Genomic DNA, 27288 nt, shown 5'->3' with positions numbered 1-27288 from the left:
TCTTAACGGAAAACCAGGCAATAGATATTTTTAGTTTTTCTCACTTCCTTCAGTCTTTTACAGAACCACACTCCACAGTCTGTTAAGAGGCATTTATGTTTTATGTGATCAGATTAACCTCAGAATCGACCTTGCTCTTGTTTCAAATCACAGCATGTGAAATACATGTAAAGCCATAGCAATTCATCCAGCTTAGTGTATCAATTGTTTCTTGTTTTGTTTGACAATTTGGCTGAAACACAGAGCCTGTAGCTATCATTAAGGGCTAACTTTGGCAGGGAACACAAAATGATTACACGATTAGCAGTTACTAAGTTGTCTTTTATTGAAGAAGCCATAATTGCCACATTGTAGAAATGAATTACAAAAAAATCTGGTGTTGCCATCTTTTAACTGTGAGAGGAGGCTCATACATCAAATCCTACAACAATTATGTTAAAGAAATCAATAATGCAAAAAGTAAAACAGATCAAGTATAGTGAAATTTACAAAAACCAAAAGATCCAATACGCTTCAATTTTTGTCATTCGCATTATCCTCAATATCGATCTTGATAAATAGAAGTAAACCTGAGTTTAAGAGAAATGTGTTCGCTGCAGTCATGAAAGTGTCCATATTTGCAATGGTAGAGAAAAACGAGCCTGGGGTTGAGTATGGAAGAGAGTTCCACAGTCTCGGAAGACACGAAGACATATTAGAAAGCTGGTTGTTGCATTTCTTTTGGCACGATGGCGAGTCTATTTAGTTCAAAAACTACAATGTGCTCCTCAGGTTAATTGCAGTCACCGTGCGTTGTCCAAAGCGTGTGTGAACTTTGTCAGTTGCTCCAGGCCGGTTATTCCCATGTGGTTCAGCAGGTACTGGTAGAAGAACTCTGGAGCCTGGAAAGTGACGTCATATAAAGTGCATGACCATGTATTGCTCTATTTTGCCGAATCAGTTAGGCCAAGTTTATTTGAATATGGATAACATCCTCCGGGGACCCTACAACTGATGCGAGCGTGCGAATAATAGATTCTTCATTTTTGTTCTTTCACATCTTCTTTGACTTTGGAAATTGACTTTGGCATTAGTTTCCGTTTTCCGCCTTTTGAAATTCAATTTACAACATATAGTTTCTCATTTTGAAGTTGCTTTGAAAACTTGGGGGGGGGGGGGACGGACAAAAATTGATGCGTGCGCGGCGCGGATGTCATCCATATATTCAAATCAACATGGCCTTACCTTAATTTTACACATTCATGAAAGACATTGTTTATCCCTAGTTACTCAACCAACAAGATCAGTATTGACTTTTTGACTGAGATATTAGTAAAAAGTAGGAAGGTGATCTTTAGAGATATCATATTTCTGATATCTGAAATTCCAACGTGTATGTATTTTACGGTATTAAGTCTCTGTAAATCTACAGTGTGACAAGTAAGAACGTGTTTACCACATACCTGTTCCTTTAGTGAGCGTAGAAACGCCAGCTGTGCTCCAGTTATATCAGCTATCCCACTAATGTCCCTGTAGATAACATATCGTTGATGAGGGATATTTGATATTGACCAAGATAAAGCTTTCATATTTGGGGGTTTCACAGGGAAGGCTGCGATGCAAGATTGTGTTAATTCGTAGCGGTTTGAAAGAGGAACTTACTTTTTTAGGTTAAATTCTGTCATCCACTTGTCAACGTCAGCTGTTGTCCAGTTCCGTAGATCAGTTTCGGGATCTTCATCATCATCGTCATCATCATCCCGTGCATCGGCTTTACCTCGGGAACCTTCAATATAAGACATTCCTTGTATGGCTTGCTTTGATGGTCAGTACTTTAACACCAAAGTATGTCATTGGTCACACCTCTTTCCCTACACTATTGTTTTCAAAATGTGTGAACCTAACTGATAACTTCTGTTCGAAATGGTCAGGAATCTGATTTGCAGAAACGCAGACATCAACACTTGATTCAGGAAAAGGGGTTGAGAAATTTTAAGTACTCGCTTCAATCATTGTCTTAAATGGTTGAACTGGTCGGTATAAAATACTAGGTAAAACTTAAAATATGTCTACTTACTGTCACACATAATGAACATAGAATTATTCAGAAAAAGGCGTACGTACTGTGCAAAAATGGCTACAGTTGATTCATACTTACCGATTTCTTTCACCAGGCCCTTCATGGCAGCATTGGCGCCTTTCGGCTCGCTGAAATCGAAGTACAGCCCTGCCCCGACAAGTACAGCCAACCAGCCGTCTGGGTTGTACGTCTTCTCTACTTTGATGGGGATGACTGGCGTGTTTGTGACGTGGCAAGCGTTCCCCTCTTTAGGATACAGTTAATCAACACAATTTGTTAATACAAATGTTGCTAACATGATATGACAAACGACTGATAAAAAGATGTGTACATTTCCGGACATGAAAAAAAAATTACAGAGGTTTTCGTGTCATAGATAATACTTATACAACTATAGCAGTAAGTGTTGTTTGCCATAACTTAATACCTTTCTCTGCTGTTACAATTATCAGTGTACGGTGTGCATAAAACTTTTATAGTTATGCATCATATTAAAATAAATTGAGAACATCCTCGAACAGCCAACAAAGATTAAAACTTGAATGAGTCGAGGATAGCTCTATTTTGCTCACCTTTCATGAATACTATTTGCCACGATACCTGATACCCTTTCAGTAAATGTTTTGGAAAAGATTGTAGATCATTTAAAAGGTGATTTCAAGCGATGAGAAAGGAGCTTCGAAAGACTTTCTTCAAATATTTTAAAGCGATATTAGAACTGCAGTTCAAGAAGTCAAGATATCTATAGTGGTACACTACACCTTCATGAATCTTTTTCCTATTCTTTGTGCTGCTGGAAAACTCCGATGTCAAGAGTAATCTAAAGAATACTTCTCAATGAAGTGCTTGTAAAAATCATTGGGTAAAACTGAGAGAGGTTCAAAGTCACGGACCTGCTCGACAGCTCTTGCTGAGGAAGTACTGTCGGGAGACGCAGACCAGGACCACTGCTGCGTTGCTGACTGCCTCTCCCATGGCCTCCAGTATGGACCCTCGCATGTTGGTCTCATCAATCCACACTCGGTACCCTGCACGTCTGAGCTGCTTGGAGATCTGTAAGGAACGTAAGATATTTGGTATTTCAGATAGGAACTACCGGTTGGTGCTAGTAAATAGAATCAGTATTCTATTTGTATGCCTGGTATTGGGAGTATCGTCTAACCCTCACAATAAGACAGACGCAATTTTCAACATTCTAGGAGAAATATGTGGCAACAATTTCAGAGATTTAGGTTGGCAGGATGTCAAACCTACATAATGCACTTGTACTAACTTTGGATTGTGTGTTTTAGTATGTAAATTTAAAGTCAATGTCATTTTCTATATGTCTTATCCTCTGTTCCTATAGTCACCAAATAAACCACGGAGCGTAGCATAGGGAGTAAAACGCATACTTTTACTGCGATTTTCTGGTGATCCCAGTTGTAACTGATCATCACGTGGCGCTGTCTGCGACGGGTATCATCCTCTTCTTCAGAGTCCCGTTGGGGATGGTCCTTTCCTGAAAGTTGCATTGGATAATATGAGTACAATTAACGTAGTAATAAAGTTCCTTTTTCCTAAGAAATACTGAGATTTTAAAGAAAAGGTTCGTTTGTTCAAGTTACTTATTTAAAGGTCAGTCCAAAATAGTACCATCTATTGTAAATCATTTTAGCTGTTAGTGACTTTCGGTCACAACGCTTTCTTTTCAGTCACTATGCTGCGCATGTACCAAAGTAGTAACTGATTGTACAAAGACAGAATGATTGGCCGAAATACAATATTGATTAATATTCCTATGTTTAAGGCCTATCATGTCCCAAAAGCGAAAGCTACGAAAAAAAGAAAAAGTACCTCTCCCGGTCAGGACGTATAGAGCCCCAGTTGCCGAGTCGGAAATCTCTTCATATGGAGAATCCTTCAACTTCGTCAACTTTTCCACCGCACCAGGTTCTTCCAGAATCTTCTTCCTGTTGTCTTCGTGGAAGGAGAGCTGCCAGATCGCCCCCACAGCCTGTAGCTGCTCCTCTTCGTCGCTATGATCCATCAACTTGACAAGAGGAGGCACGACGCCTTCCTGAACTAGCACGAGCTGCCGGAGAGAACAACAAACAACATAAACAACAGAGACGGGGGTCGGTACCGACTTACAACAACCTTTGACACATGACAATAAAATTCAGTCACTGTGCTACTTAAGTGACGTGTGCTGAGCATCCGGGTCCTCAATCAACCAATGAACTGATCGAAAATTCGGTGAGTCGCAATTATTCGCGCAGGAAGAAAGTTGACTGGTTTTCCATAATGTTTTGAACATAAACTGATGAATTTGTATGATAAGAACAGCAACAAAATAAACTTTTTATTGCGACCACCCTGGCATCAGCAACGACAATCAATTCATGGACGAGAAGTCTCCTATGCAGAACGATAGTCTCAGATCATTGGCTCCATATGATTGTTACACATTCTACAACTTTTATGAATATATTGGCTGTATTTTCCTTAACATTGTTGTAATGGGAAGGTTGGAAATGAAGGACTAGATACAAAGAAGAAAGTAAAACCTTGTTGGCATCTTCTTTTGTGTCATTTGTCGCCAGTTGTGCTATGCCCGAGGCCAGTTCTAAGGCAGAGAACCCATCGCTTCTCCAGTTGGGCACGTTGACAGCTTCTCTGAAACGTCTGAGGATGTAGGAGACGACTTTCTTCTGAGTTTCTTCAGACATGACCAGTTGTTTGTTCTTCTTATCTATAACAAGGGAAAATAAAACGACTTTATCAACTCTTTGTGATCATTATAAAAAAAATGAGATTAGTGAAATGTTCTCACCACAATAGCGCAATCGTGACCTCTGGACTTGTAAAATCCACAATGGGAACAATATTCTATGTATAGTCTGATGATATACATGAAAAACTGATTTTTGTTTGTCTGTAACTATGAAATTTTGTAAGTGTATATAATGCCTTAATTCATGGCTTTTGTTGCTGCAATGGCATGTTATTGATTGTGTGGTTTTATTACTGAAATAAACCATTCATTCATTCATAAATGTATGTTACACAAGCTGGACTTGGACGTACATACCAGTGATGTAAGCTAGGGTAAGGGCGGTAATAGTCTGTATCTGTGGGTCTTCATGCTCGAGGAACGGTAGGAGTCTGGGCACGGCGTTCAGGTCGTTGAGTAACTCGTAGTTTTCAACCACTCTTGAGCAGTTGTAAATGATGTGCATAGCAGAGGCGACCAACACTTTGGAATAGTTGTCGTCCTGTAGACGTTAAGAATAACATACACTTGTACCGAAGTACTGACATATACGGATTTATAATTGCAAGTGACAATACGATGGATTGAATTATAGCAGACAGTGAACAAAGAACAACTTGTCTAATCTACTGTGAGACTAACGCATGCAAAATACCAGAACACAATTGCAACGGGACATGACATCACGTGTGTCTATTCTTAAGCTTTACGTCATTTATTTTAGTTTTTCCGTTTCTAAATTTTCCATATGTCGACTCTTCATGATACAGCACTAGTCTCACCTTGTTTGCAAAATTGTCCAAGTCGTCTAGTACAACCTCGGCCAGTCCAGCCTTGACCACTTCGTGCCCGAACTTCGGACTGCTGTCCGTGCAGTTGACCACTGACTGTCTCACAAAGTCAGTACAAATCCAGACCACGTCATTTCTCCAAAGCTTTTTCGAAAAGTACCCCAACTGTTTCAAGAAACGGATGTATTCAGTGAAGACCGTTGCCGCTCCTATTTTTACAAGATGATTACCGAGAAGCATCCTTTGCGTTCTAGTCTCTAGTTCAAGGTAGTGAGAGTAGATGTTTTTATCTAACAAGTCGACGATACTTTCGACGTGTTCTTCATCGCTCATGTGAGCTCGCATGTACTCGACAGCTTTCGTTGTCTCTACCATGGCCTTTTTCAATTCGGGGTGGGCGGCGAGGAGTTGGGCTTCTCGCCGGCTGTCTGTTCCCGTGGCTCTCGTGCTCTGTTGCAGCCGTTTCTTGGACTTGTTTTGACTGTACTGTAATGACTGACTTGTACCACACCCCATGGTGGTGACGATGTACAACAGGAGATATTCTGATCAAAGTCGAACGCACATCATGTCACCAACCAACCTCTCTCTTACTTGGCCGCAAGGATCGCGAAAACTGGTTGCAAATCAGCAAGGATGTGAGAGCTGTTAGCAAAATCAGGAGAAATCAGCCGAACATACCGTATAGTCGTGTTTTTCCGACACACATCGTAACGCGGAAGTGACACCTGGCGCCCAGGTACGATAGAATAATTGTCCCAGGAGGCTAAAGGTCACTGGAATGTTCCATTTTCTAAAGAAGAGAATATGCCATTAGAACAAACACACACCTGACATCCCCTATATACGACTATCTTTATGTAAGGTCCATTCTATTTTAAATGTAAATCTTACTATCCACATCGGACATTTTCGTTCGAAACTTGTGTCAGAAAAAGAAATACAGCCTCCCTCTACGGTTTGAATGGCACAGCCCGTTATGTTAGGGATCGTTGCCATAGCAATTCAGCCAACCAAGGTGTGTTCCAATGTGTGAAGTCAGTAGGAATATGTAGACCATAATGCCGGAATGTCTGGCCTTCGCTACGGACAATTAAAGAAAATGTTCCATACGAAATGTATGACTAGAGAATTCCGAGAACACATACCTCCACCAAGTCTGGTATGGCCAAGCACGAAGGTGTAAGAGTGTTTTGCCTTTTCATTGGCAGGACGCCATCCATGGTGGGGTGGGGTGGCCAACTCTTACATAAACAACCAATTTAAAGGGAAAAAAATGCAGATTCATTGGCAGCCGCTAGAGGGTGCACGATCATTGCATCTTAAGCTCACCAGACAGAAAGCATGACAAAGTTGTGCTCAATAATAACAATTCAAGTTCCAGGGACAGATAACGCCTATAATTAGAAAACAAGTCGTAACAATCACACAACGAAGAAACGAAAACTCTGACCTAAATTTGTTGCACAAGCTGCACGGGATTAATAGAATAACGTTTGCATGGGTTTGTTAAAACAACAAAGTTACTCAGATCTTGTTCTAGGCATTAAATTTTGGCACAGGAATTTATTTTGTAGTATACATATATTTCTGATCATTGCGTCATAACTCATACCGACTTTAGACATGAGAAATCTGACAGATTTGAAAGCTTAAAAGAGTGCTGGTTCAAAAATGCTTGCTGTTGAAACTTTGTTGGTCGTTTTCAACGCAAAAATAGAAACACCAAATTACACCAAACTATGTGCTATGAGCCTTAGATAATACTGAGCATGGTTTTTCTATACCATTACTCCGCCAAGGACACCAGGCACCCCTGAAGGACAGGGGACAGCGTTTGAAAACTTGCTCAACCAGATTTTTGTCGTCGCTCACATAAAGCACAGTCCTGCTGAGTTCACCAGACTGCGAGCCTGCTGCTGAGAGACCACGGACTTGTCGTATCGTCTGAAATAACGACATCTCACACATATTCGTACGCTAGTAGCTGATCGTCACTTCTTCAAGGTAAGGTAGCACAGTTTGTCTAGTGAAGTCTATATTTAACTGGGTTGTAAGTTGTAACGTTGACAGCTTGTGGGTGGGGTAGACTAGCCAAAACTATCATACAAGGTACCATCCAGGGAGAAAGAAAGGGTTCACACTCACCCTCAAGTGAGTGCTAGACAATGGAAAAGATGTTAGAATATATATCAAAGGATGGAAAGGCATGACTCAGACACCAAGGAAAACCGACAAGGGTGGAGAAAACAAGATGCCAGATATTCTGTGGTGCCCCGTCGGTCAAATAGTCAGACTAAGGGATAAAAGAAGAAGAATAGGGTGTGGCAGCAAGTGGCCAGACTATAATAAACTGATGGTATCGTTCTGAAAAAAAAAGGTATGGGCAGTGTGCATGCCGTTCAATTCTGCTGTAGGTCTTTATATTTGCTATTAGCTATGAGCTCAAATCAGTAATTAGCGCATTCTTTTTCAAACAGTTGGTTCGTTAGAAATACAAACGTACGTTTCAAGGACGTACTTTGTTCAGTCATGCACCATGACTTAAGGCAAGTAATAATTATGCCAGTAATTGAAGATACGCATGACTGTCTGGAATAATGACAGTTTGATCTTATCTATGTTGCAAGTCATCGTTATCTTAGTGAAGGTGGATATGCTTGGGAATATGATATGAATGATAGATTTGATCGACTATATGATGAAGAAAAGTCTCCTTTATCAGATAATGCTTTTTAGAATTTTATACCTAAGGCTACAATGCTAGCTATTGTAACTTCTTCCTGTCTTCTAATTGCATTTGGTGACAAAAGATAGATTTTGGAAGACCTTGGTGAAGCCTCTATGAGGTCCTTTGTCCCGTAACATTTGTTCATAAAACATAAAAGGTCAGGGGCCCACTTCATTGTCCTTTCGTGGTATAATATCTGCACTTGCAGAAAACCATTATAAGAAACAAGCAAATCGTATATAGCAGTATGAATGAATAAGTCACTTTTTGGGGGAAGAAAGATCGAAAGAATTAAGGCATAAACAAACTATAAAGACTTCTCCCGTGCACCGACATTGTAAAGATTGCTATCCGTCTCTCATTTTACTCCGACGATTCATGCAATACCAGCATCGGTCATGCACGCCCCATACTGATATTGATTGGTTAAACTCGTTTGAGTAAAATGACAATCATTTCTTCCAATGTTACTCATGGTCTAGGTATAGATCTATAAAACGCTGGAGTTGTGAGAAAGAACCTAGCTATAGTAGACTCTACCAGTCTCCCCCGATCGCTGGGAAAATAGTAGAAATTGGCCAAATAGAGTCAAATGTTACTCTCTCCGTAGCCAACTCCCTTCAAACATTTGACTCTATTTGGCCAATTTCTACTATTTTCCCAGCGACCGGGGGAGACTGGTAGAGTCTATAGCTATAGGTGGAAGCAAGTAAAAAGTTTTGTAAGATTGTTGCTTATAGGTTTTGTTATGTTTTCGTTCACATTTTCTGCCACTATCCCCAGGCCCTTCCTTGATAACTCCTTTACCGTTTCTCCTCTAGTTTACAGCATGAGAGTTGTTTTGCTGTTGGCTGTGATGTTGGCAATGGCCAGCCTGGCGTTGTCTAGCACTTGTCGCCGCCGTTTCGGCACTTGCATGAGGAGGAGGAGGAGGGGAATCGTCAAAAGAGCAGCAGATGAAGGTACTACAGCTTGGACGGTTTACTTACAATCGTGGGCCCAAGATTCTTATTAAACATGAGCTAGAGTACAATGAAAAGTTACATTTAGAAGTACGACCCAACTGGAAAGAAAATCCGTGATCAATAGCTTTAGGGTCAGGGAATGATCAGAAACACGACCCCTATCTTCCCCAACATCGAATTTTGCGTACAAGGAAAGGTTTTCCAACATGTGTTCTTGGCGCAGAAACCTGTCTGTTCTTGTATTTCCATTGTAACAAAAATGTTTTTGAAAACGGGTGTCATTTCAAAAAAAAAAATACAGTTGTTCATTCCAACACTGACAATTAAAACTCCTCCACTTATCTTCTCTGCCGTTCAGCGCCTTGATATCTGTCTCCCTTTCACCTTGTCACAGGAGATGAGTTCCAGAAGAAGGTGGTGGTTCTCCAGGAGGCTGCGGCTGAGATGGAGAGAGAAGTGAATGATGTGGAGGAGGAGGCAGCTCTGGACCTGGTGATGGAGGAAATGGAGGAGCTGGTGGAGAAGAAAGTTGAGCTCCTGAAGGAGGAAGACGAGAAGCTGGAGGGAGTCAAGATTGATCTTGACGGTGAGTCCTTAACATGTACAACATTAAGTATCCATTTACCTGGTACTCTATTCGAGTAAGTTAATTAATGGTGATTTTTTTCTTCTTCAGAATTCCAGTTGGGGAAATCTGGAATATACGGCGAGTAAACAGCAAGAGAGCCAATCAAGGAGGACCTGGGAGCCTGCATGTAGTGATAATGCAGCTAAAGGTCTCCTTGCATAGGTCCTGCAAAGGATTAAACACTAGGTTTAAAACATTTGTTTCATTAAAATCACTATGAAGAAGCAAATATATAGGATTGTGTTTTGTCTTTGACCTATGTCAGAAAGGCGGACAAGACGTTATCCCTTCTGGGAAGTGGGGGAGGCCCTTTTTCCTTATGCCAAAGATTTCTTTCAACCATTGTATCCCCCATATAGACGTCCATTTGATACCTTTATAATAACTATAGTAAGCAGTATCATTGTCAATCGCTAGAGGGGGCAATATTCGATTACTAGGCTTTTATTGTTAACAGACAGGGAATATTACAAAGTCGCGTTTGTAACAAAAATACAAATAGGTTTTGTTCCATAAAAGCTAGATACAGCATATGCAGTTCCAGAGAAAGCTGCTGGGGGGAATGAAATTAATACACTGCAATGAATGATACTTTTGGTCTTGGCTGGTTTCTTAGCGCCTAACTTTTGGAAACCTGCTTGGTTTTTATAACAGTCATATTTACGTCATAATTCTAATGTGAGAAATCTGTTTGATTTCAAAACGTTGTGGAAGGTCTGCTTAAGAAATGCCTGCCTGTTTCTCCAATATGTTTGGTGCCCAGCCTGACTTAGCCATGTGTGACAGCGCAGTTACATAAGTTTCATCGGCCTGGGGCCCCTTTGGGGTGTCAACGCAAACACAAGAACACCAAAACACGCACTTACTTACTCTATCCTTTTTAGCAACTACACGGTGAATGCAGTTTGAATCTTATCATGATGTATAAATACACAACGCAATCTTACTCATGATACACGTGCACAGGTCCGCCTAGCAGGCATTTCTATGTGCTATGAGCCTTAGATAATACTGAGCATGGTATGTCTACACCATTACTCCGCCAAGGACAACAGGCACCCCTGAAGCACAATGGACAGCGTTTGAAAACTTGCTCAACCAGATCGTAAAGTACTCACATAAAGCACAGTCCTGCTGAGTTCACCAGACTGCGACCCCGCTGCTGAGACACCACGGGCTTGTCGTAACGTTTGAAGGAACGAAATCAGAACGAGTTTGCACAGATATCCGTACGATAGTAGCTGATCGTCACTTCTTCAAGGTAAGGGAGTACAATTTATCTAGTGAACAGTCCATGTTTAACTGGGTAGCGACTTTGACAGATTGTGGGTGTGGCAGACTAGCTAAAACTGTCATGCAAGGAACCATCCGAGCGGAAGGAAGAGTGGTAGACAACGTAAAGGATGTTAGAATACTTATCGAAGAACGGACAGGCATTACTCAGACACTAAGAAAACAGAAAACCTAGAAGGGTAGAGAAAACTGGTTGCCAGACCTTCCAATTCTGTGGTGCCCCGTAGGTCAACTAGTCAGACTAAGGGATAGAAGAAGAAGAAGGCCAGAATATATGAAGCGCCTGATATCGTTTAAAAAAGTATGGGCAGTGTGTATAGCGTGCAATTCTGCTGTATGTAAGTCTGATGAGCTCAAATCAGTCATTAACTCATTCTTTTTTCCAACATTTGGTTCGTTAGAAGAACAAAACGTACGTTTCAAAGACGTACTTTGTTAAATCTTGCACCATGGCTTAAGGCAAATAATGATTATGCCACTACTTAAATATACGCATGCCTGTCTGGAATAATGACAGTCTGACCTTATCTATGTTGCAAGTCATCAAAATCTTAGTGAAGGTGGATACGCTTGGGAATATGATATGAATGATAAATTTGATCGACTATGATGAATTAAAGGAAGTCTCCTTTATCAGATATTGCTGTGTAAAATTTTATACACAAGGCTACAATGCTAGCTATTGTAACTTCTTCCTGTCTTCTAATTGCATTTGATGACATAATGATAGATTTTGGAAGACCTTGCTGGCCCTTCTATGGCGTCCTTTGTCCCGTAACATTTGTGGCGTAAAATGCCAGGGGCCCACTTCAATGTCTTTTGCGCGGTAAAATCTCTGATATTTGCAACAAACCAGTATAAGAAACAAGCGAATATTGATATAGCTGTAGGAAGGAATAAGTCACTTTTGTGGGGAAGAAAGATCGAAAGAATTAAGGCATAAACAAAGACTTCTCCGGTGCACCGACATTGTAAAGATTGCTATCTGTCTCTCATTTCACTCCGACGATTCATGCAATACCAGCATCGGTGATGCACGCCCCCTACTGATATTGATTGGTTAAACTCATTTGAGTAAAATGACAATCATTTCTTCCAATGTTACTCATGGTCTAGGTGTAGATCTATAAAACGCTGGAGTTGTGAGACAGAACCTAGCTATAGGTGTAAGCAAGGAAAAAGTTTTGTAAGATTGTTGCTTATAGGTTTTGTTATGTTTTCGTTCACATTTTCTGCCACTAACACCACCCCATCCCCAGACCCTTCCGATTACCCTATTACTCACTCCTTCACTTCTAGATTACAGCATGAGAGTCTTGTTGCTGATGGCTGTGGTGTTGGCAATGGCCAGCCTGGCGTTGTCTGACACTTGTCGCCGCCGTTTCGGCATTGCATGAGGAGAAGGAGGAGGGGAATCGTCAAAAGAGCAGCAGATGAAGGTACTACAGCTTGGACGTTTTACTAACAATCGTGGGCCCAAGACTCTTATTACACACGAGCTCGAGTACACTGCAATGCTACATTTAGAAGTACGACCCAACTGGAAAGAAAATCCGTGATCAATAGCTTTAGGATCAGGGAATGATCAGAAACACGACCCCTCTATTCCCCAACTTTGAATTTTGCATACAAGGAAATGTTTTCCCACATGTGTTCTTGGCGCAGAAACCTGTCTGTTCTTGTATTTCAATTGTAACAAAAATATTTTTCAAAACGGGTGTCATTTCCACAAACAAAAACTTTTAAAAGTTACATGGTGTTTACATTATGAATATTGGACTACTATGCCACCCTATGCTGAAGTAGAGAAGCATACTGCATGTCGTTATGAAGAGAATACAGTTGTTCATTCCAACACTGACAATTAAAACTCCTCCACGTATTTTCTCTGCCGTTCAGCGCCTTGATATCTGTCTCCCTTTCACCTTGCCACAGGAGATGAGTTCCAGGAGAAGGTGGAGATTTTCCAGGAGGCTGCGGCTGAGATGGAGAGAGAAGTGAATGATGTGGAGGAGGAGGCAGCTCTGGACCTGGTGATGGAGGAAATGGAGGAGCTGGTGGAGAAGAAAGTTGAGCTCCTGAAGGAGGAAGACGAGAAGCTGGAGGGAGTCAAGATTGATCTTGACGGTGAGTCCTTAAAGGAAACCCAAGCAATATTAGGGCCCGAAAATCTGATTTTGAAAGTCGATTTATTTAGTCATTTCTTTACATGATAAGTTCAAACAACACTATCGCAACATATAGCGACGTCTATGATGCAAAAATATGACATCGTTGTGATGTGATGAGAACACACTGAAAATCATCGCCGTAGTTTTACTCGCGAAACTAAGGGATCATCGTACGGCACATTTTTGCACAAAATATGAAGTCATCACGCAAATGTGATAAACAGTGTTAGTAGATGTCACGTGCACTATCATAAAGAGTTCAGCATTTTTCCCCATTTTGTGGGCCATGATATTGGTTTGTTTGTCTTTAAAATGCACAACATTACTCATTACTAGCCATTTACCTAGTCAGACACAGTTTACTGACGCATGTATGTTTTTCCCTATGTTTTTACCATGTATACATCGTAAATTTGAACAAATATGTAACACAGACGTGGATAAAGTCTCCCGCGAACGACCAAGTACCACTCAATGTCAACTGATATCTAAGTAGCATTTTAGAATTTATACCATGTTTACATACCGGGTTGAAATATTACTTATTGAAGTCATTGCCAACGAGTTCACCTTAGATGACTGTATACGTGCGGGCTTGGGCGTCCTGAGTTCAATGTTTTTGGCGGATTGCAGGTACATAAAGATGGAACGATAACACACTGGAAACAAGACACTTTGAAGTTGTCGGCGCAGCACCTTTGAAGCAAGATTTATCATATGTTGATAAACACATCTTTGAAGCAAGATTTATCATATGTTGATAAACACACCTTTGAAGCAAGATTTATCATATGTTGATAAACACACCTGTAAAGCTAGATTTATCATATGTTGATAAACACACCTTTGAAGCAAGATTTACTATATGTTGATAAACACACCTTTGAAGCAATATTTGCTATATGTTGATAAACACACAAACCAAACATGTGTATATACATATAATGTGTATCTCTATAGAAATCAACTAACAGCATTGTGACAAAGTTAACTTAGAAGTGATCAGACCATAATGCAAATACAAGATTTTATTGTTATGATAAGATTATGAAAACGATATGACAAAATCATTACAAATTCATACCCTAAGGCTACATGTAACTGCTTTCAAACAAAACAACAATACCTGACGATGGATATACACTATGACAAGGAATGGTAATACTATATAAACTAGTTATTCTCTCAGCTTTAGGCTACACATACTTAAACGGATATAGGGCTCTGATGAGACTGACGTCTTTGAATCTGTTGATACAACTGAGTCCTGCTAAATGATCGTAGGATACTTATATCCTTATAAACCATGTGTAAAAATGTATATGGGCATATCCACAGCAAATGCGAACTGACTTTACATAGGACGTGAACACTTTGTGATTACTTGGTCATACAGTGGATGTCTAAGTAGGAGTATTTGCACGTACATGTGTACTTTCTTCATATATGTTGTTACAAAGGTTATTATGTGAAATTATAGACGTATATAAGTAGTCGTAAATATAAAAGTGATAAAGTGATGTATGCGCAAAACCATTGGTATTTTCAGCAAATTATTGATTTTATCATTCCGGTGCCATATTGTTTCTAAAAGAAAAACAGAAGTATCCATTTTACAACAATACAGTAACGTGTGATTGTTTAAATTTCTTCAAGTTCTCCCGCGTGTAATGTAAAACGTAACTCTCTCGCTTCTTCAATCAAGCGGAAAAACGTTCATTGGCATCAATACCAATCAATCAATCTATCAATCAATGAAATAATAAATTGAGAAGTTGAGACCCTTTATAACCATATACATTATGTCTCGCTAAAATATGAAACAAATGCTCCAAATGTATTACTTCTCCTAAGGATTTCCAATTATGTCTTTAAGGTGTGTCAATAGAGATTTCCTGTACTGTGTAATCACCCACTGGCCACAGACCGCATGGACGCTGTCCGTTCCCGCAGCTGTATTTCTGGTGCTGCGGCAGTTGTTTCAGTCTTCTTTGGAGAAAATGGAGAAGACAACTCGATCCAGCTGGTGAGAAATGGAAGATTTTAAGTCAGAGCCGTATCTAGATTGTACCACAGTTACATAGCTTTCTGCTTTCTGGCCAAGTTTTTTTTCGAAACTCGTGAAATCCCGTGATATTTTGTGAGGACGAGACTTGTTATGTAACTATACAATGTCTCGACGACTTTTGGACTGGACAATACCGATCATTAACTGCCACAAATCATTGGCTAACGTAACAAAACAGTTTAGGGTTTCAGTAGAAGGATGCTATTATTTATAAAACGTGCTGGGATATTACTGCCTTGTGTATTTTCTTGATAATATCTGAAGCATTTTTTCGCTGCGATCGAGCGATTTGACAGCGCGCTCAACAGATTTCATCGACAAAAACGAAACAAATGTGTATACGCTTTGTGTGTTTTGTTGTCAGTTATACCCCCATTCCACTTGGACGGCGCTCTCACCGCGCTCTCATGGCGACCTCATTTTGGCCAGATCGCCGTGAGAGCGCCGACAGCGCGGCGAGAGCGCCATTGAGAGCGCCGACAGCGCGGCGAGAGTGCCGACAGCGCGGCGAGAGCGCCATGCGCGCCGTCACCTCGGCGATGGTTTTGAACATGCTCAAAACCTTCGCCGTGAGAGCGCCGAGGATGGCGATAAAAAAACGAGCGCCGAGGGAGCGCGGAGCGAGCGCGGTGAGCGCCGTGAGAGCGCCGAGAGAGCGCGGTGAGCGCCGTGAGAGCGCCCAAGGTAGGATCAAAGGGCCGCAGCGAGCGCTCAAGGATCGCAGCGAGCGCTCTATGAGGATTGAATGGTCTCAACTGTAGTTCAAACAAATTTCATTCTTGAAGTGGTGTATCTTGAATTTCTGGGAATTTTGTGGTCAAATCATAGTTTTGCTCGTGGGTAATACAAATTGACCAATACCTACAAGTACTTGCTTCCATCCGTAACAAAAATTCGTTCTTTATCTCTGGAATTCGTTGAGTGATCTGTGAAATCTTTAAAAAGTTGCTGACATTTGACATTTTAGTCGCGCTGAGAGCGCGCAAAGGTCGCCGTAGAGATTCCACTTGAGCACGTTTTCCAGGAGTTCGGCGCTCTCACGGCGCTCTGGACCATTTTAGGTCGCCGTGAGAGCGCGATGAGAGCGCCGTCCAAGTGGAATGGGGGTATGAAGTAATACTTTTACGTTTTGCATGATATCACCATGATTAAGTTAACGGTAACACAACTCCGATTTGGGACGAAGCGAGGTCGCCAACGTGTCGCGGGTCCAGTGAGATAGGGACTTAAGATAGTGATGCACGTACACGACAAAGACGAGCGACACCCAGAACATGACTGCCATGAGCATGAAGGGGAAGCCGGCGAAGGTGGGGAGGGTGACCGGGTAGATGTTGTTGAAGATGAAGGCTGACACCACCACCGTTACCGTCTCCAGCATAGACAGAATGGAGAACATCGCGCCTGCAGCCAAACAAAAAGGACGGTAACAGTCAAGATTTTAACACTTTTACACGTTGGTTGATAGAATTGGTCGTCTGCTATTGGACAAGTTATGTAGACATAGACGTAAGATGCATTGCCATGTTTAGTTTCTGACGCTTGCCGACTTGGCTACGACAAACACCGGGTAGTTTCGCTACACACATTTAATCTACATTCACAATGTGTTTAAAGTAGAATATTTCCAATGAATTCTAATGCCTGTAGATCGTGTCTACACCATCTAAAAGTGATTTTAATGAGGCTTTTATGATACTAATAGCAGGCCTTCTGGAGAGCGAAGACACAATCTCCCCGGCATTAGAACCTGGTCCGTATGTTGAAAATCACGAATCAGCGCTCTCCCAAAAAAATAAACGTCAGCGCTCCTGGGAGGCTAGAAAAAACTGCGCTTGGAGTCTTGTACACTTTGTTTACTAGCCATACAAGATTTATGACTCATTCTATTTCCCAGTTAACTAAAGTAAATAATTCTACAGTTGCTGTTCACTTTTACATTCAGATCATCTCGTAAATTCTATCAAGCTACTTTCAAGACTTTTCACAGAGTTTGAATCAAGAGATAAAGACAAACCTTGTTCGTCGTCTGACACAGTCTTGGACATGGTACCATGCAAGACGCCATTGAGGAAGCCATTGAACGCGCCCACTGCTACAGCTATAATGATAAAAACATGTACAGTACAGTCAGTCTTTCCTCACTTTCTTATGGTTTGAAAAGTTGAAATATGCATTTAAAAATGCAGATTGGCTTTAGTGCTTATTGCATATTGCAGTATTTCGTAGTAAAGTAAAATGTTTGTATCTTCAAAATATATATGTATTCGGTATACAAACGAATGCTAACTCAATCAAACGTTAGTCGATGTAGGTAGGGAGTCGATTATAGTAAACTTGTACTCTCCAAGCAGAGGTTGGTGGGGAAGATTGTGAATGTGACCTTTTTACCATGTGCCCCGTTTTTTGTCCGCTCTCCGGGGCATATGATAAAAAGGTCACAATCTTCCCCGCCAACCTCTGCTTGGAGAGTAGTAAACTTTCTTGTACATGTGTAGATTCAAGTCAAGAAAACTTGGCCAGTATAAGGTGTTGTAATGTCCAAGCAGATGTAAGGCCATCCGGCTCAGTCTCAGTACTTTTAAAGCACGAAGAGTTAAAAGGTACATTATCCAAAAGCTGTAACTTTAATACTAAATGCTGCAAAGATACGGGTAAAACACTGAAAAACTCTTGGATCTGCTTGTAGACTAAAGGTGTTGTACCTTTGCTAACCAATTGACAGACGGCTTGTTTGCAACCGCTACGATCTGTAATAACGTTTCTTATTTGCTGGACGCTGTAAAAACAAACGCTTGTCAACAGTGTACTTATAGTCCACAGGACCAGGGGAAGACACTTACTTGCCCACAGCATGGCTTCGTTGACAGAGAAGGCCATCAGTTCAAACATGCCGACACTAGACACTGCGCCGATGGCCGCCAGGGTGGTGTCAGAAAACCACCTGCAAGAAAATCAGTCTTATTGTTTTTTATCATGATGTTTGCAGTGACCTTTTATCACAGAATAACGAGAAGGACAGAATTCCCCGAGTGTCTGTTGTAAGAATCCGACTGTTTCTTTTGTTGTAGGTGGAAGTTTTAAGAGAATTGATAGCTCTTTCGTGCAACATCTACTAACGTTACCACAAATGTTTTGAAAAAGAAATACCCTTTCAAAGGAAGCTAATATTTGTCTCATACTTTGCATAAAGAAACTCCAATATTTCGCTCAGGATTGTTTTGAGATTATCGCAGTCTTACACCAGAACAGTCTCTCTGGAAACCACAGTTCTCTTGAGGACTTCAGAACGTTTCATTACTAGTGTGTTTATCATCCAGTAGCATTTGGTTAAAACCACTTATACTATCAAAACAAAGTTTTTGGTGACGCCTCAGGGGCGGAGGTACCAACCTTGACAGAAGGGGCAGCAGCAGCATGAGGAACACCGCAGGGACCAGGTTACGGGTGGCCTGCCAGTACCCGTAGTTGGAGTTACTCATGTCGATCTCTACACGCTTCGTAAACAAGATGGCGATCTCATTCACACCTGTAGGATAAACATTATGAAAAGGTGCAAGATTTAAGATTTAGAAATGCTATCATTTTTACAAAGCATTGGGTGTCCGGCATAACTAGTCAACAAACGCATTCGTGTCCTAAACCCATAGCGCTTTATACAATAGATATTGTAAAAGCATTATTGCTGACGCAAACATTAAATGTTGACAACTTTTTCTGTGTATTTGGATTATCATATTGTTTAGTTATGAGAATAGTTCCTGTTTCCTACATAGAATAACGTAGGCATTACATTGTAGACTTAGTGCTCAGAATAGTTTTAATACCTACCGTACATTACACCTGCTACAGTAGCTATGCAATTAACTTTGATTTTACGTGTTCTGATTGATTTTTTGTCATCGTATCATGGAATCTGTGGACCAATGCTTAAGTAGATATAGATGACTTTGTTGCGAATATTCTAGGTACAACACTAAAATCTGACCGTACGTTTCTTTACTTCATAAGTATGTGTTAAGTAATGTCCTGTCGGTCAGTTTGAGCATTTTGTTGAGCTCAGTTAGCCCTCCCCCACCTGTTATAGCAACTAGATCCTTTGGCAATCAAAACGGTATTTGCAGAGCAGTGACAAGAAAAATGGTGTGTACTTTGGGTTTAGTTCCGGAACACAATACATCTAGGAAATGAAAAATGAATTCAAGACAAGAATCAAACAACCTACTATTTGTCAACCGAGAATAGACAGGGGCTTTGTAATGGTTTTGGTCAGGTGCAGTTTATACACAATTAGAACACGCACGAAGATGGGGTCAATATTGTGTTTGTGACGACTTTTTTTTTCAAGCTGACCCAAGACCAGCTGTGATCGCCACGCTCCGTCACATCTAATTGAAGAATTATAATACCTGTGACCGGTCAGCCGACATTGACTTAACACAATCTATTTTGCTGTACTTTGAAGGCTATTCTATTCTTAAGCGTTTGATACGGCGTCCCAAAAGCAGAAGGGCAGCTGCACAACTACAGGATTCACTTTATATGACTGTTCATGATCTAGACTTAGCATTTCACTTTACAAAAGTGATCGCTAGGATAGGACGAAAAAAAGGAAGAGAGAAGAGTGAAGGAACGAGGGATAGAGTCGATATGTAGATGAGAAATGGAGGGGTACAGAGTGAATTAGCAAATAAGAGAGTAAGTGAGTGAGTAAGATATTGATTGACTGAGACAACTCGCTCTGACAACCACCTTATAAAGTTTACGACACGACGCACTATTATACAAGAAGAATAACACAAGAACTCTTGCAATGGCAGCCTCAGACTCACCTGTGTTACAGAGAGCGTAGATGAAGAGGCACAGGAAGAGCAGGATGAGGTGCAGACGGCCGTTGTTGGGGCGGATCTTGGTGACCACCTTCAAGGTGTTCATCACGTACGAACAGTTCACCTTAGTTACTGTAGATAAAAACATTTTTTTTAAAGTCAATAGGTTTGCGAGTGTATCACCGCTATCCAACACCATATACACAGATACATAGTTGAGTCGACATGGTGCAAAAAATACTAAAAGTATCAAAATTTATTAGAAGCTATCTTAGCATTGACTGCGCGGCTTAATAACTGCGGATATTCAACATAGCTAACAGTACTTTAACCGATATGTGTTAAAGATATCTACGAACTTTTTTTTCATAATAGTTTTTATATCAACATTTTGCATGCAGCCATTGAGGTTTTGATGTTCTTGTTTCGCCTAACAGGTGAATCGCCTTTCGGCGTAAACACTAGTTTTGTTCGGTAAGTTCAAGCTGGGTAATGCCGGCCTCTCACTGGACCCGCGGCACGCTGGCGGCGTCGCTGCGACCGATCGAATTGACAAAGCACTCAACGAATTTCATCGACAAAAAACGAATCTTTCTAAGCTTTTTGTGTTTTGTTGTATTCCCATTATAAAGTCAAGGGTATGACAAATCCAGTTTAGGACGCAGCGACGCCACCAGCGTCCCGCGGGTCCAATGAGAGGGGGGCTTAAGACCAGACTGTAAGGTTCGATGATGTATTGCAAAGTTTGCAGCCAAACCTTGGCTGTTTTCGTCCCTTTTCTTCTCCCTCAGTCGTGCCCAGATGTAGATGAAGTTGATGACGTGTAGACCCATGCAGACGGCGAAGACGACGAAGAAGCCGAAGTTGTCCACCAGGACGCCGCCGATGCCGAGCCCGATGGTGCCCGAGATGGTTAACATGGCGGTCAGGATACTCATCCGTCTGGTGCGATTCTCTTCTGTTGTCACATCAGCTGCACGGATCGGAGACAAACAAGTCTGAACTCCATCGGTGAAGATACAACTTATCATAAATATAAATATCTATTGCAAGCGTATCATTCAGAAATTTATGACCCATGTCCATTTCAAACATGACATGCAACACTCTCGGGCACATGCCATCCTCGGGTCCCTGACTTTGGGCCATGTGTCAAAATTCACTTCCTGCATGCCAGCCTGCCGAAGAAATTTGGACGCAAACCGGCTGCTCAACCTTCGCATCCTGCCAGTCTCCAGTTATAATTCAGCCCGGGTACACACTAAGACCCGGGCCACAAACCTGAAGACACGCCAAGACAAAGAAACAAACAAAAAGACCGAAAACAATACCTCCGTTTTGACGGAGGTAATCATTCTACAACTCACCTAGGTAGCTGTAAGTGGTGAGGATGATGACGGTGTATCCTCCCAGGAAGCCTTGCGCCAAGGCGCCGATCAGCGTCCACTCCACGGGGATGGTGAGGAGGAACTGGTCCAGGGACTGCACCAGAAACGACAGGGCGTATAACAGGCCTCCTACGGGCGGCAGACACATGGGGAGCCGCCGTCCGACCCTGTCGCTCCACGGGCCCACGAAGAACGAGATGAAAATGGCGGGAGCGGAGATACAAACCGTGATGTACAGGTACCATTGTGCGGCCTGCTCTTGGATTTCGTACTCGACGTGCTTGTTGTCTTCCAAGTTGTCGCAAATGGAGGCGTTGTGAAACTGGTAGCACAGCTTGTAGTAGATGGTCTGCTGCAGTACCGGGGTCATCATCAAGGTGGCGGTCATGTACATCAACAGCACAGGCTCAACCGTAATGAACCGAAGTGGATTCTGCATGATGTCTGAACAGATAAACACAAATATAAAATACAGTTATACTTGCTCCTTTAATATTGGTACTTGACAGTTTTATTTTTATAAATCATTTCAGATAACTAAGATGGATAGATCAACGATAGATTAGAGACCGTTTGTACATAGTAGTCAGAAGATAACGTTCACAGCACAGCGTGTTTTGGAGAGTACATGGCGCCACACTTACGTCACCTCGCGTCTAGCGACGTGGCTTGAATCTATTGCGATATGTTGACACATTTTTCGAACTTACATTGTCCTTCCTTAAATTTCAGCCTTTGCCAACATGCACTTAACTATTTTCTGAATATCACGACTGTCTAAACCCGCGGCGACTTTTTAAACCTTTTATGGCCAAAACCAGCGTGGGGTTTTGTCCTGTGTTTTTTCATCTAGCTATGACAGTCCCAGCTCAACTGTCGTTGGTTAGAGAGGGGTGGACGCAATACTTAATTTGAGCATGTAAAGCTAGCTTTTTGGCTGTCACGTCTGCGTCTAACGACAGGTGTACCGAACAAAATTGCTGAAGTTCTCACGGGTCAGTCGTGCGGATATCGTATGAAATTTATTGGCTGTCGCTCGACGGAAAATTCTGTCGTAATTGCACGTCGTGGCATCTGGAATACGTTTACCTTTGGAGGAAGACTATGTTCATTCTTAAACGATGACTAAGAAAATAAACGGGTCTTTTATTAAGTGATCGAATTTTGACGTATTTGCAGTGGGAGGGCTAGGCACGGAGTGGTTCTGACGACGGATGAAGTGGCTCGTAAAGCGGTCGCGCGATATTCAGCGAGACTTTGACTACACCGACTGTAATGCTAGGATCACATTTCCAAGCCAGGTCCCGGCCCATGTCACAACGCTAGCAACAACGAGTTGGTCCGTAGTCTCCGTACCAAGAAAACAAAGAATAAAAAATGCATATCAATAATATACACAATTTATGGCGAGGAGTCATTTTTAAAAAGTTTTTGCTTGTTTTGTTGTCTATCATATCGTATTTTTCGTTGCCGCAAGCTATCCGACCGGGCTGCGCTTTGGAAATGTGACCAGACATGTAACGTTACATTAGATATTGCGCGAGACAACCACGATTGTCCCAAGAATGACATGAAGTTGCGATTGTAAAAATGTCGCAACGCGTACGAAAAAAGGTCAAAACTTGAGACGAGATGAAATTAGAAATTTCTAAAACAAGACTGCACAGCACCCGTGTTAACAGATATCTAAACATTAGGTACATACTGTGCTACCTGGCAAAACGTTATGAGAGGGACAGGGGACATGCACTTGGCCTGAGTACTTCTTTATGTTGGCACTGTTCTTGTCTACGTACCTTTTGTAGGCAAAGAAATTAGTACACATTAAGAGATGAGTACACACACAAAATAATGAGTACACAAAAAGAACGGACATGTATGATATTCACTATACCTAACGTTAGACGATTATGTTTTCAACTTTGGTGAAAGTAGGTAGACCCGAGCAAAGTAGAGTATCGAAAATACCATTACTTTCACCGCGCGCGCACACACATGCACGCACTGACACACACACAGACAAAATGACTTACACAAAGAATCCTACAGGAAACGTCTTGTTTGGTTAGCCAGAGACAACCTAAAGCTTCCTGTCATAAAGATGACTGCGATAAGAGTTTGTTGCGCCATTGTGCCCACAAACCGTAACTCGTCAGACAATAGGACTAGCCCCGAAAATGGGCCAAATGGTGTCTCAATAAACTCAAACTCTCCGTGTCAAAGCGTTCTGTGATTGTCGCCCTTTAACTGTCGTGTGCAGCAATTTGGATACCTTGTTCAACATGGCAACGCATTTTTTCTTAGTCAGTCCGCATTTAACTGCAGCTGTCTTTTGAGAGATGACCCAATCGCAAAGTCGGTTACGGTTCAGAAATTCGTTTGCTTCAGTTGCTTTTTGCAAAATAGTGAAAGCGCGCCCGAACACTAGCCTAGCAGCCACCATTTTGTGAAAGCCACCATTTAAAAAGCCACTAGTTTCTGACTCAGCATTTTCTAATGGCCACCGCTTTCTGACTCACCAGTTTCTGAGTGAAGGGCACCATTTTTGAAGGCTGCCGTTTTCTTTCAGCTGTCGTTTTCTGACGGCTACCATTTTCCGTCTGCCGTCCCGTTCTGACAGTGGTGACGCACCGTTGACCCGCCCGTGTGTGCGCAAGTGCACGTAGACGGCATTGCCAGACGCAACCACGACAAAGCGCACACACTCCATCGCACGGTTCAGCTACTCTGGTGGCTTGCACTTCATGGCAGAATAAAGGGTTATCAGAGAACAGTAGGTGACTGGGGTTAAGAGCCGGTCGCACACGTCCACGACACAATACCCAGTCTTTAAGCATGCGTAGAGGCTGCGTTTATGCATGAAAGTACGCTTTGCGTATGCATTACTAGGCGTGTGCTTAATCAAAGATCAGATTTCGTGTAGTTGTCATGAGATCACAAGGTGAGTGTATTCTTGAGATACCCGTGCATGTGTCCTGCAAAATTTAGTATCTGGTTACAGAAAAGGCTGTTTTAGACCCTTGCCAGTGTGTGGTTCTGTTACAAACTGCCTAAACAAAAAAACTCTAGATCAAAATCATACGACGCCTTACGACAAATGTGAACGCGCCGTAAGAAAAAGAGACCACTGACAGAAAAAAAGCGGCGGTCAGAAAACGACGGATGGTGGTAAATAGCCTTATGACTTATGAGTTTGCTATCAGACAAACGGTACCAATCGGTATCGGTATACTACTTTTCAATTAAAAAACAGCTCGTACATGCAACAAGCAAAAAGCTTTAAAATGGAAGCATGGAAGCTAGTCAAACAGTTTTAGTAGTATGAAAGCTATGGATGTGAGGAAAAGACGGCTGTCAGAATGTGATAAATCTGTCAGAACATTATTTTTGTCGGAAAAAGGCAGCAGTTAAAAGCATTGTAAGAAAACTGATCAAAAGAATCAAAAGAACGGATGACAAAAAAAAAGGCTGGCAGAAAATGGTGGTCATGGTTGACAGAAATACGTGGCTAATCGAAAAACTCCTTTGCACTTATGGTTAAAAGCAGAAAACACTGGCAAAGATCTTTTCAATACTGGATTCCTGATATATTTATGAAGTTGCCTTTCACTATTCAGCGAAGCGTCATGATGATTATTTTCGTATGCGTCCTTAGATATTCGAGTTCTTTCTTTATACGGGCACTGTAGAAATAAACGTCTCTTTTACCACTGTTTAGACCGCCTAAATGACATGCTACCCATTTGCTAATGAAACACACTTTGCTATATATATATAAAGAGTTATGGCATGTTGAGCTTTATGGCAACGCTTTGGAAAATGTGAACGCCTTTTCAATGTTAGGCTGCCTAAATGACATGCTACACATTTGGTGATGAACACATTTTGCCATGAAGAGTTATAGCATGTGTAGCTTTAAGGCTGCGCTTGAGGAAAATATTTACACCGTTTGAAAGGATTACAATGTTTTGTATTTTGATAAAAGGTACATATAGGCCATCGACTGGGAAAACGTTACTATAAACGTCAGTTTGGAAGCCAATTTGTACCGTATGATATGCGATGGTTCAACTTGTCTGTTGACTAACAACAGACAATACTGTCAACTACAGTTTTCTGTCTCGCGTGATGGCCATGCACCAGTCTTTGATTTGCTAAAATGGATTAAAGTAGATCTACATGATATCAACTAATATTTTTCATTTTAATAGATAATATGACAACGTACCTACCTTTTGGGGGTGATTCTTTTCAGGCGGAGATGACGCGAGACCGAGAAATATTGTCAGGGATCGCAAGTTTAAAACGTCTTAAAGGCAAGTAGAAGGACCTATAGTCGCGAAGGGTTTATATTGCAAAAATATGGCAACATATACTAAACCAATTATTCACGCCCCTCGTGCTGACCAATGGGAGAGAAGGTTGACATCGCCTGACCCGTCACCGGAATGGTTGAGTGCGTATTAAACTCTTTTGCTTTGTAGTTATATTCCTCATTTGCATACGCTCCATAAAAACGTCACTTGACGGGAGGCAGTTGTCATGTTTGCAGACGCCGCTGTGCATATTTGACTCTGTGTAACTTGTCATGAGCCGGGCTAGCCGCTCATTGAAACTCCCTTGTATAACATGTCTTCCCGAACAAATTTTACGTACGCACTGACGCGTGAAAAACTCCAATATCAGTGTGTCTACGACGTTTTTGTGTCGACAAATAAGCGGAGTGAGTAAACCACATGTTAGAAGAAAGGCGTTGGTCACTTCAGGTGTAGGAAGAGGGGCGTGAAGATTTACACGCCAAACTTCTGACCAAGCCCAGTGGCAGACTGTGAAAAAAGTAGACAAATAAGTCAGAACAAGCGCGGGCCTCTTGAGTTTTTACTGTAATTCTTTATAACCCTCATCACTTGTTTTACGACATTTGAGAATGCCGCTGTGTAATAGAGGTGTCGACTGTAGAGTAATGTAGATGACTAAAGCTCTTCAGTTGAAATATTCAGCTACCTTGACATTTAAAACTCGAGTATGCAGACATTTTTCTGTTGCTGTGTTAGTAGGGTCACAGTGATTTGATTTCGTGGACGACATTACCATCGACCCCAAAACTGATGCGAGCGCGTGAAAAAAAACTCTTTGAAATCTAGCTAAACACGAAGGTTGTGAAATAATGATTAGCCCAAGAATGTCCATGTTTCTTTTTTATGTTTTAATGTGATAGGCTGTGTTGCTTCAGAACATTGTATTGACTCCCTTATTTTGAGGAATAAAAGTGGACCGAGGATCATTCCTTGTGGAACCCCGGTGAGAACATGCGTTGACGGCGAGCACTGACCGTCCGCTATTACCCAAATGGATCTATCCTGGAAGAAGGATCTGATCCAACGTTGAATAGGACCTCTGATGCCGTGATGCTGCTTGTTTCTTTGTTGAATTGTGAACAGGATGTTGCTTTCCTTTACGTTTGTAATTAAGGCTCGTAATCACGCCTCGCACTCCCTTAGGCGAAAAAACATGCCCAAGGCCTCTACACAAAATAGCGGTCCAAAATCATGTGTGACGTCGAAAGATGACAATGCCAACTATACAGATACAGATGAAAAGTGAGAAGTC

The 27288-nt window shown here is 41.6% G+C and overlaps 4 protein-coding genes across 9 annotated transcripts; 2 read left to right on the top strand and 2 right to left on the bottom strand.

The window, feature by feature from the left end:
* Nucleotides 1–300: 300 nt before the first annotated feature.
* Nucleotides 301–7589, bottom strand: LOC136442868 (uncharacterized). 3 transcript variants are annotated; one of them, XM_066439869.1, is made up of 13 exons: nucleotides 7481–7589; nucleotides 6754–6849; nucleotides 6287–6398; nucleotides 5597–6150; nucleotides 5133–5316; nucleotides 4609–4793; nucleotides 3896–4133; nucleotides 3454–3560; nucleotides 2953–3112; nucleotides 2138–2305; nucleotides 1642–1765; nucleotides 1443–1509; nucleotides 301–881 (listed from the first exon to the last, which is right to left on the bottom strand). In XM_066439869.1, exons 3-13 carry the CDS (start codon nucleotides 6312–6314, stop codon nucleotides 783–785), a joined length of 1914 nt encoding a protein of 637 aa, XP_066295966.1. In that variant the 5' UTR covers nucleotides 6315–6398; nucleotides 6754–6849; nucleotides 7481–7589; the 3' UTR covers nucleotides 301–782. The 3 variants fall into 3 exon arrangements, with proteins under 3 accessions (XP_066295966.1, XP_066295968.1, XP_066295967.1); XM_066439871.1 differs by lacking the exons at nucleotides 6287–6398; nucleotides 7481–7589 and having other exon boundaries at nucleotides 5597–6250; nucleotides 6754–7366; XM_066439870.1 differs by lacking the exons at nucleotides 6754–6849; nucleotides 7481–7589 and having other exon boundaries at nucleotides 6287–6743.
* On the top strand, nucleotides 7497–10162 carry LOC136442894 (uncharacterized). The gene is made up of 4 exons (XM_066439912.1): nucleotides 7497–7612; nucleotides 9158–9298; nucleotides 9696–9887; nucleotides 9978–10162. The coding sequence occupies exons 2-4, from the start codon at nucleotides 9166–9168 to the stop codon at nucleotides 10013–10015; spliced, it is 363 nt and encodes a 120-aa protein (XP_066296009.1). The 5' UTR covers nucleotides 7497–7612; nucleotides 9158–9165; the 3' UTR covers nucleotides 10016–10162.
* Nucleotides 10163–10861: 699 nt separating this feature from the next.
* Nucleotides 10862–14300, top strand: LOC136442895 (uncharacterized). 2 transcript variants are annotated; one of them, XM_066439914.1, is made up of 4 exons: nucleotides 10875–11190; nucleotides 12522–12661; nucleotides 13158–13349; nucleotides 14027–14300. In XM_066439914.1, exons 2-4 carry the CDS (start codon nucleotides 12616–12618, stop codon nucleotides 14032–14034), a joined length of 246 nt encoding a protein of 81 aa, XP_066296011.1. In that variant the 5' UTR covers nucleotides 10875–11190; nucleotides 12522–12615; the 3' UTR covers nucleotides 14035–14300. The 2 variants fall into 2 exon arrangements, with proteins under 2 accessions (XP_066296010.1, XP_066296011.1); XM_066439913.1 differs by lacking the exon at nucleotides 14027–14300 and having other exon boundaries at nucleotides 10862–11190; nucleotides 13158–14020.
* Nucleotides 14301–14406: 106 nt separating this feature from the next.
* Nucleotides 14407–26131, bottom strand: LOC136442877 (proton-coupled folate transporter-like). Of its 3 annotated transcripts, none has more exons than XM_066439885.1 (9): nucleotides 25907–26131; nucleotides 21658–22122; nucleotides 21048–21263; nucleotides 20294–20422; nucleotides 18855–18990; nucleotides 18305–18405; nucleotides 17479–17562; nucleotides 16709–16865; nucleotides 14407–15416 (listed from the first exon to the last, which is right to left on the bottom strand). In XM_066439885.1, exons 2-9 carry the CDS (start codon nucleotides 22115–22117, stop codon nucleotides 15302–15304), a joined length of 1398 nt encoding a protein of 465 aa, XP_066295982.1. In that variant the 5' UTR covers nucleotides 22118–22122; nucleotides 25907–26131; the 3' UTR covers nucleotides 14407–15301. The 3 variants fall into 3 exon arrangements, with proteins under 3 accessions (XP_066295982.1, XP_066295981.1, XP_066295983.1); XM_066439884.1 differs by having other exon boundaries at nucleotides 25911–26130; XM_066439886.1 differs by lacking the exon at nucleotides 25907–26131 and adding an exon at nucleotides 24198–24346.
* Between the last annotated feature and the right edge of the window lie 1157 nt (nucleotides 26132–27288).

The sequence above is a fragment of the Branchiostoma lanceolatum genome, chromosome 10 (genome assembly GCF_035083965.1).
Source record: "Branchiostoma lanceolatum isolate klBraLanc5 chromosome 10, klBraLanc5.hap2, whole genome shotgun sequence".
Classification (NCBI taxonomy): domain Eukaryota; kingdom Metazoa; phylum Chordata; class Leptocardii; order Amphioxiformes; family Branchiostomatidae; genus Branchiostoma; species Branchiostoma lanceolatum.
This window is presented reverse-complemented; position numbering and strand designations above follow the sequence as displayed.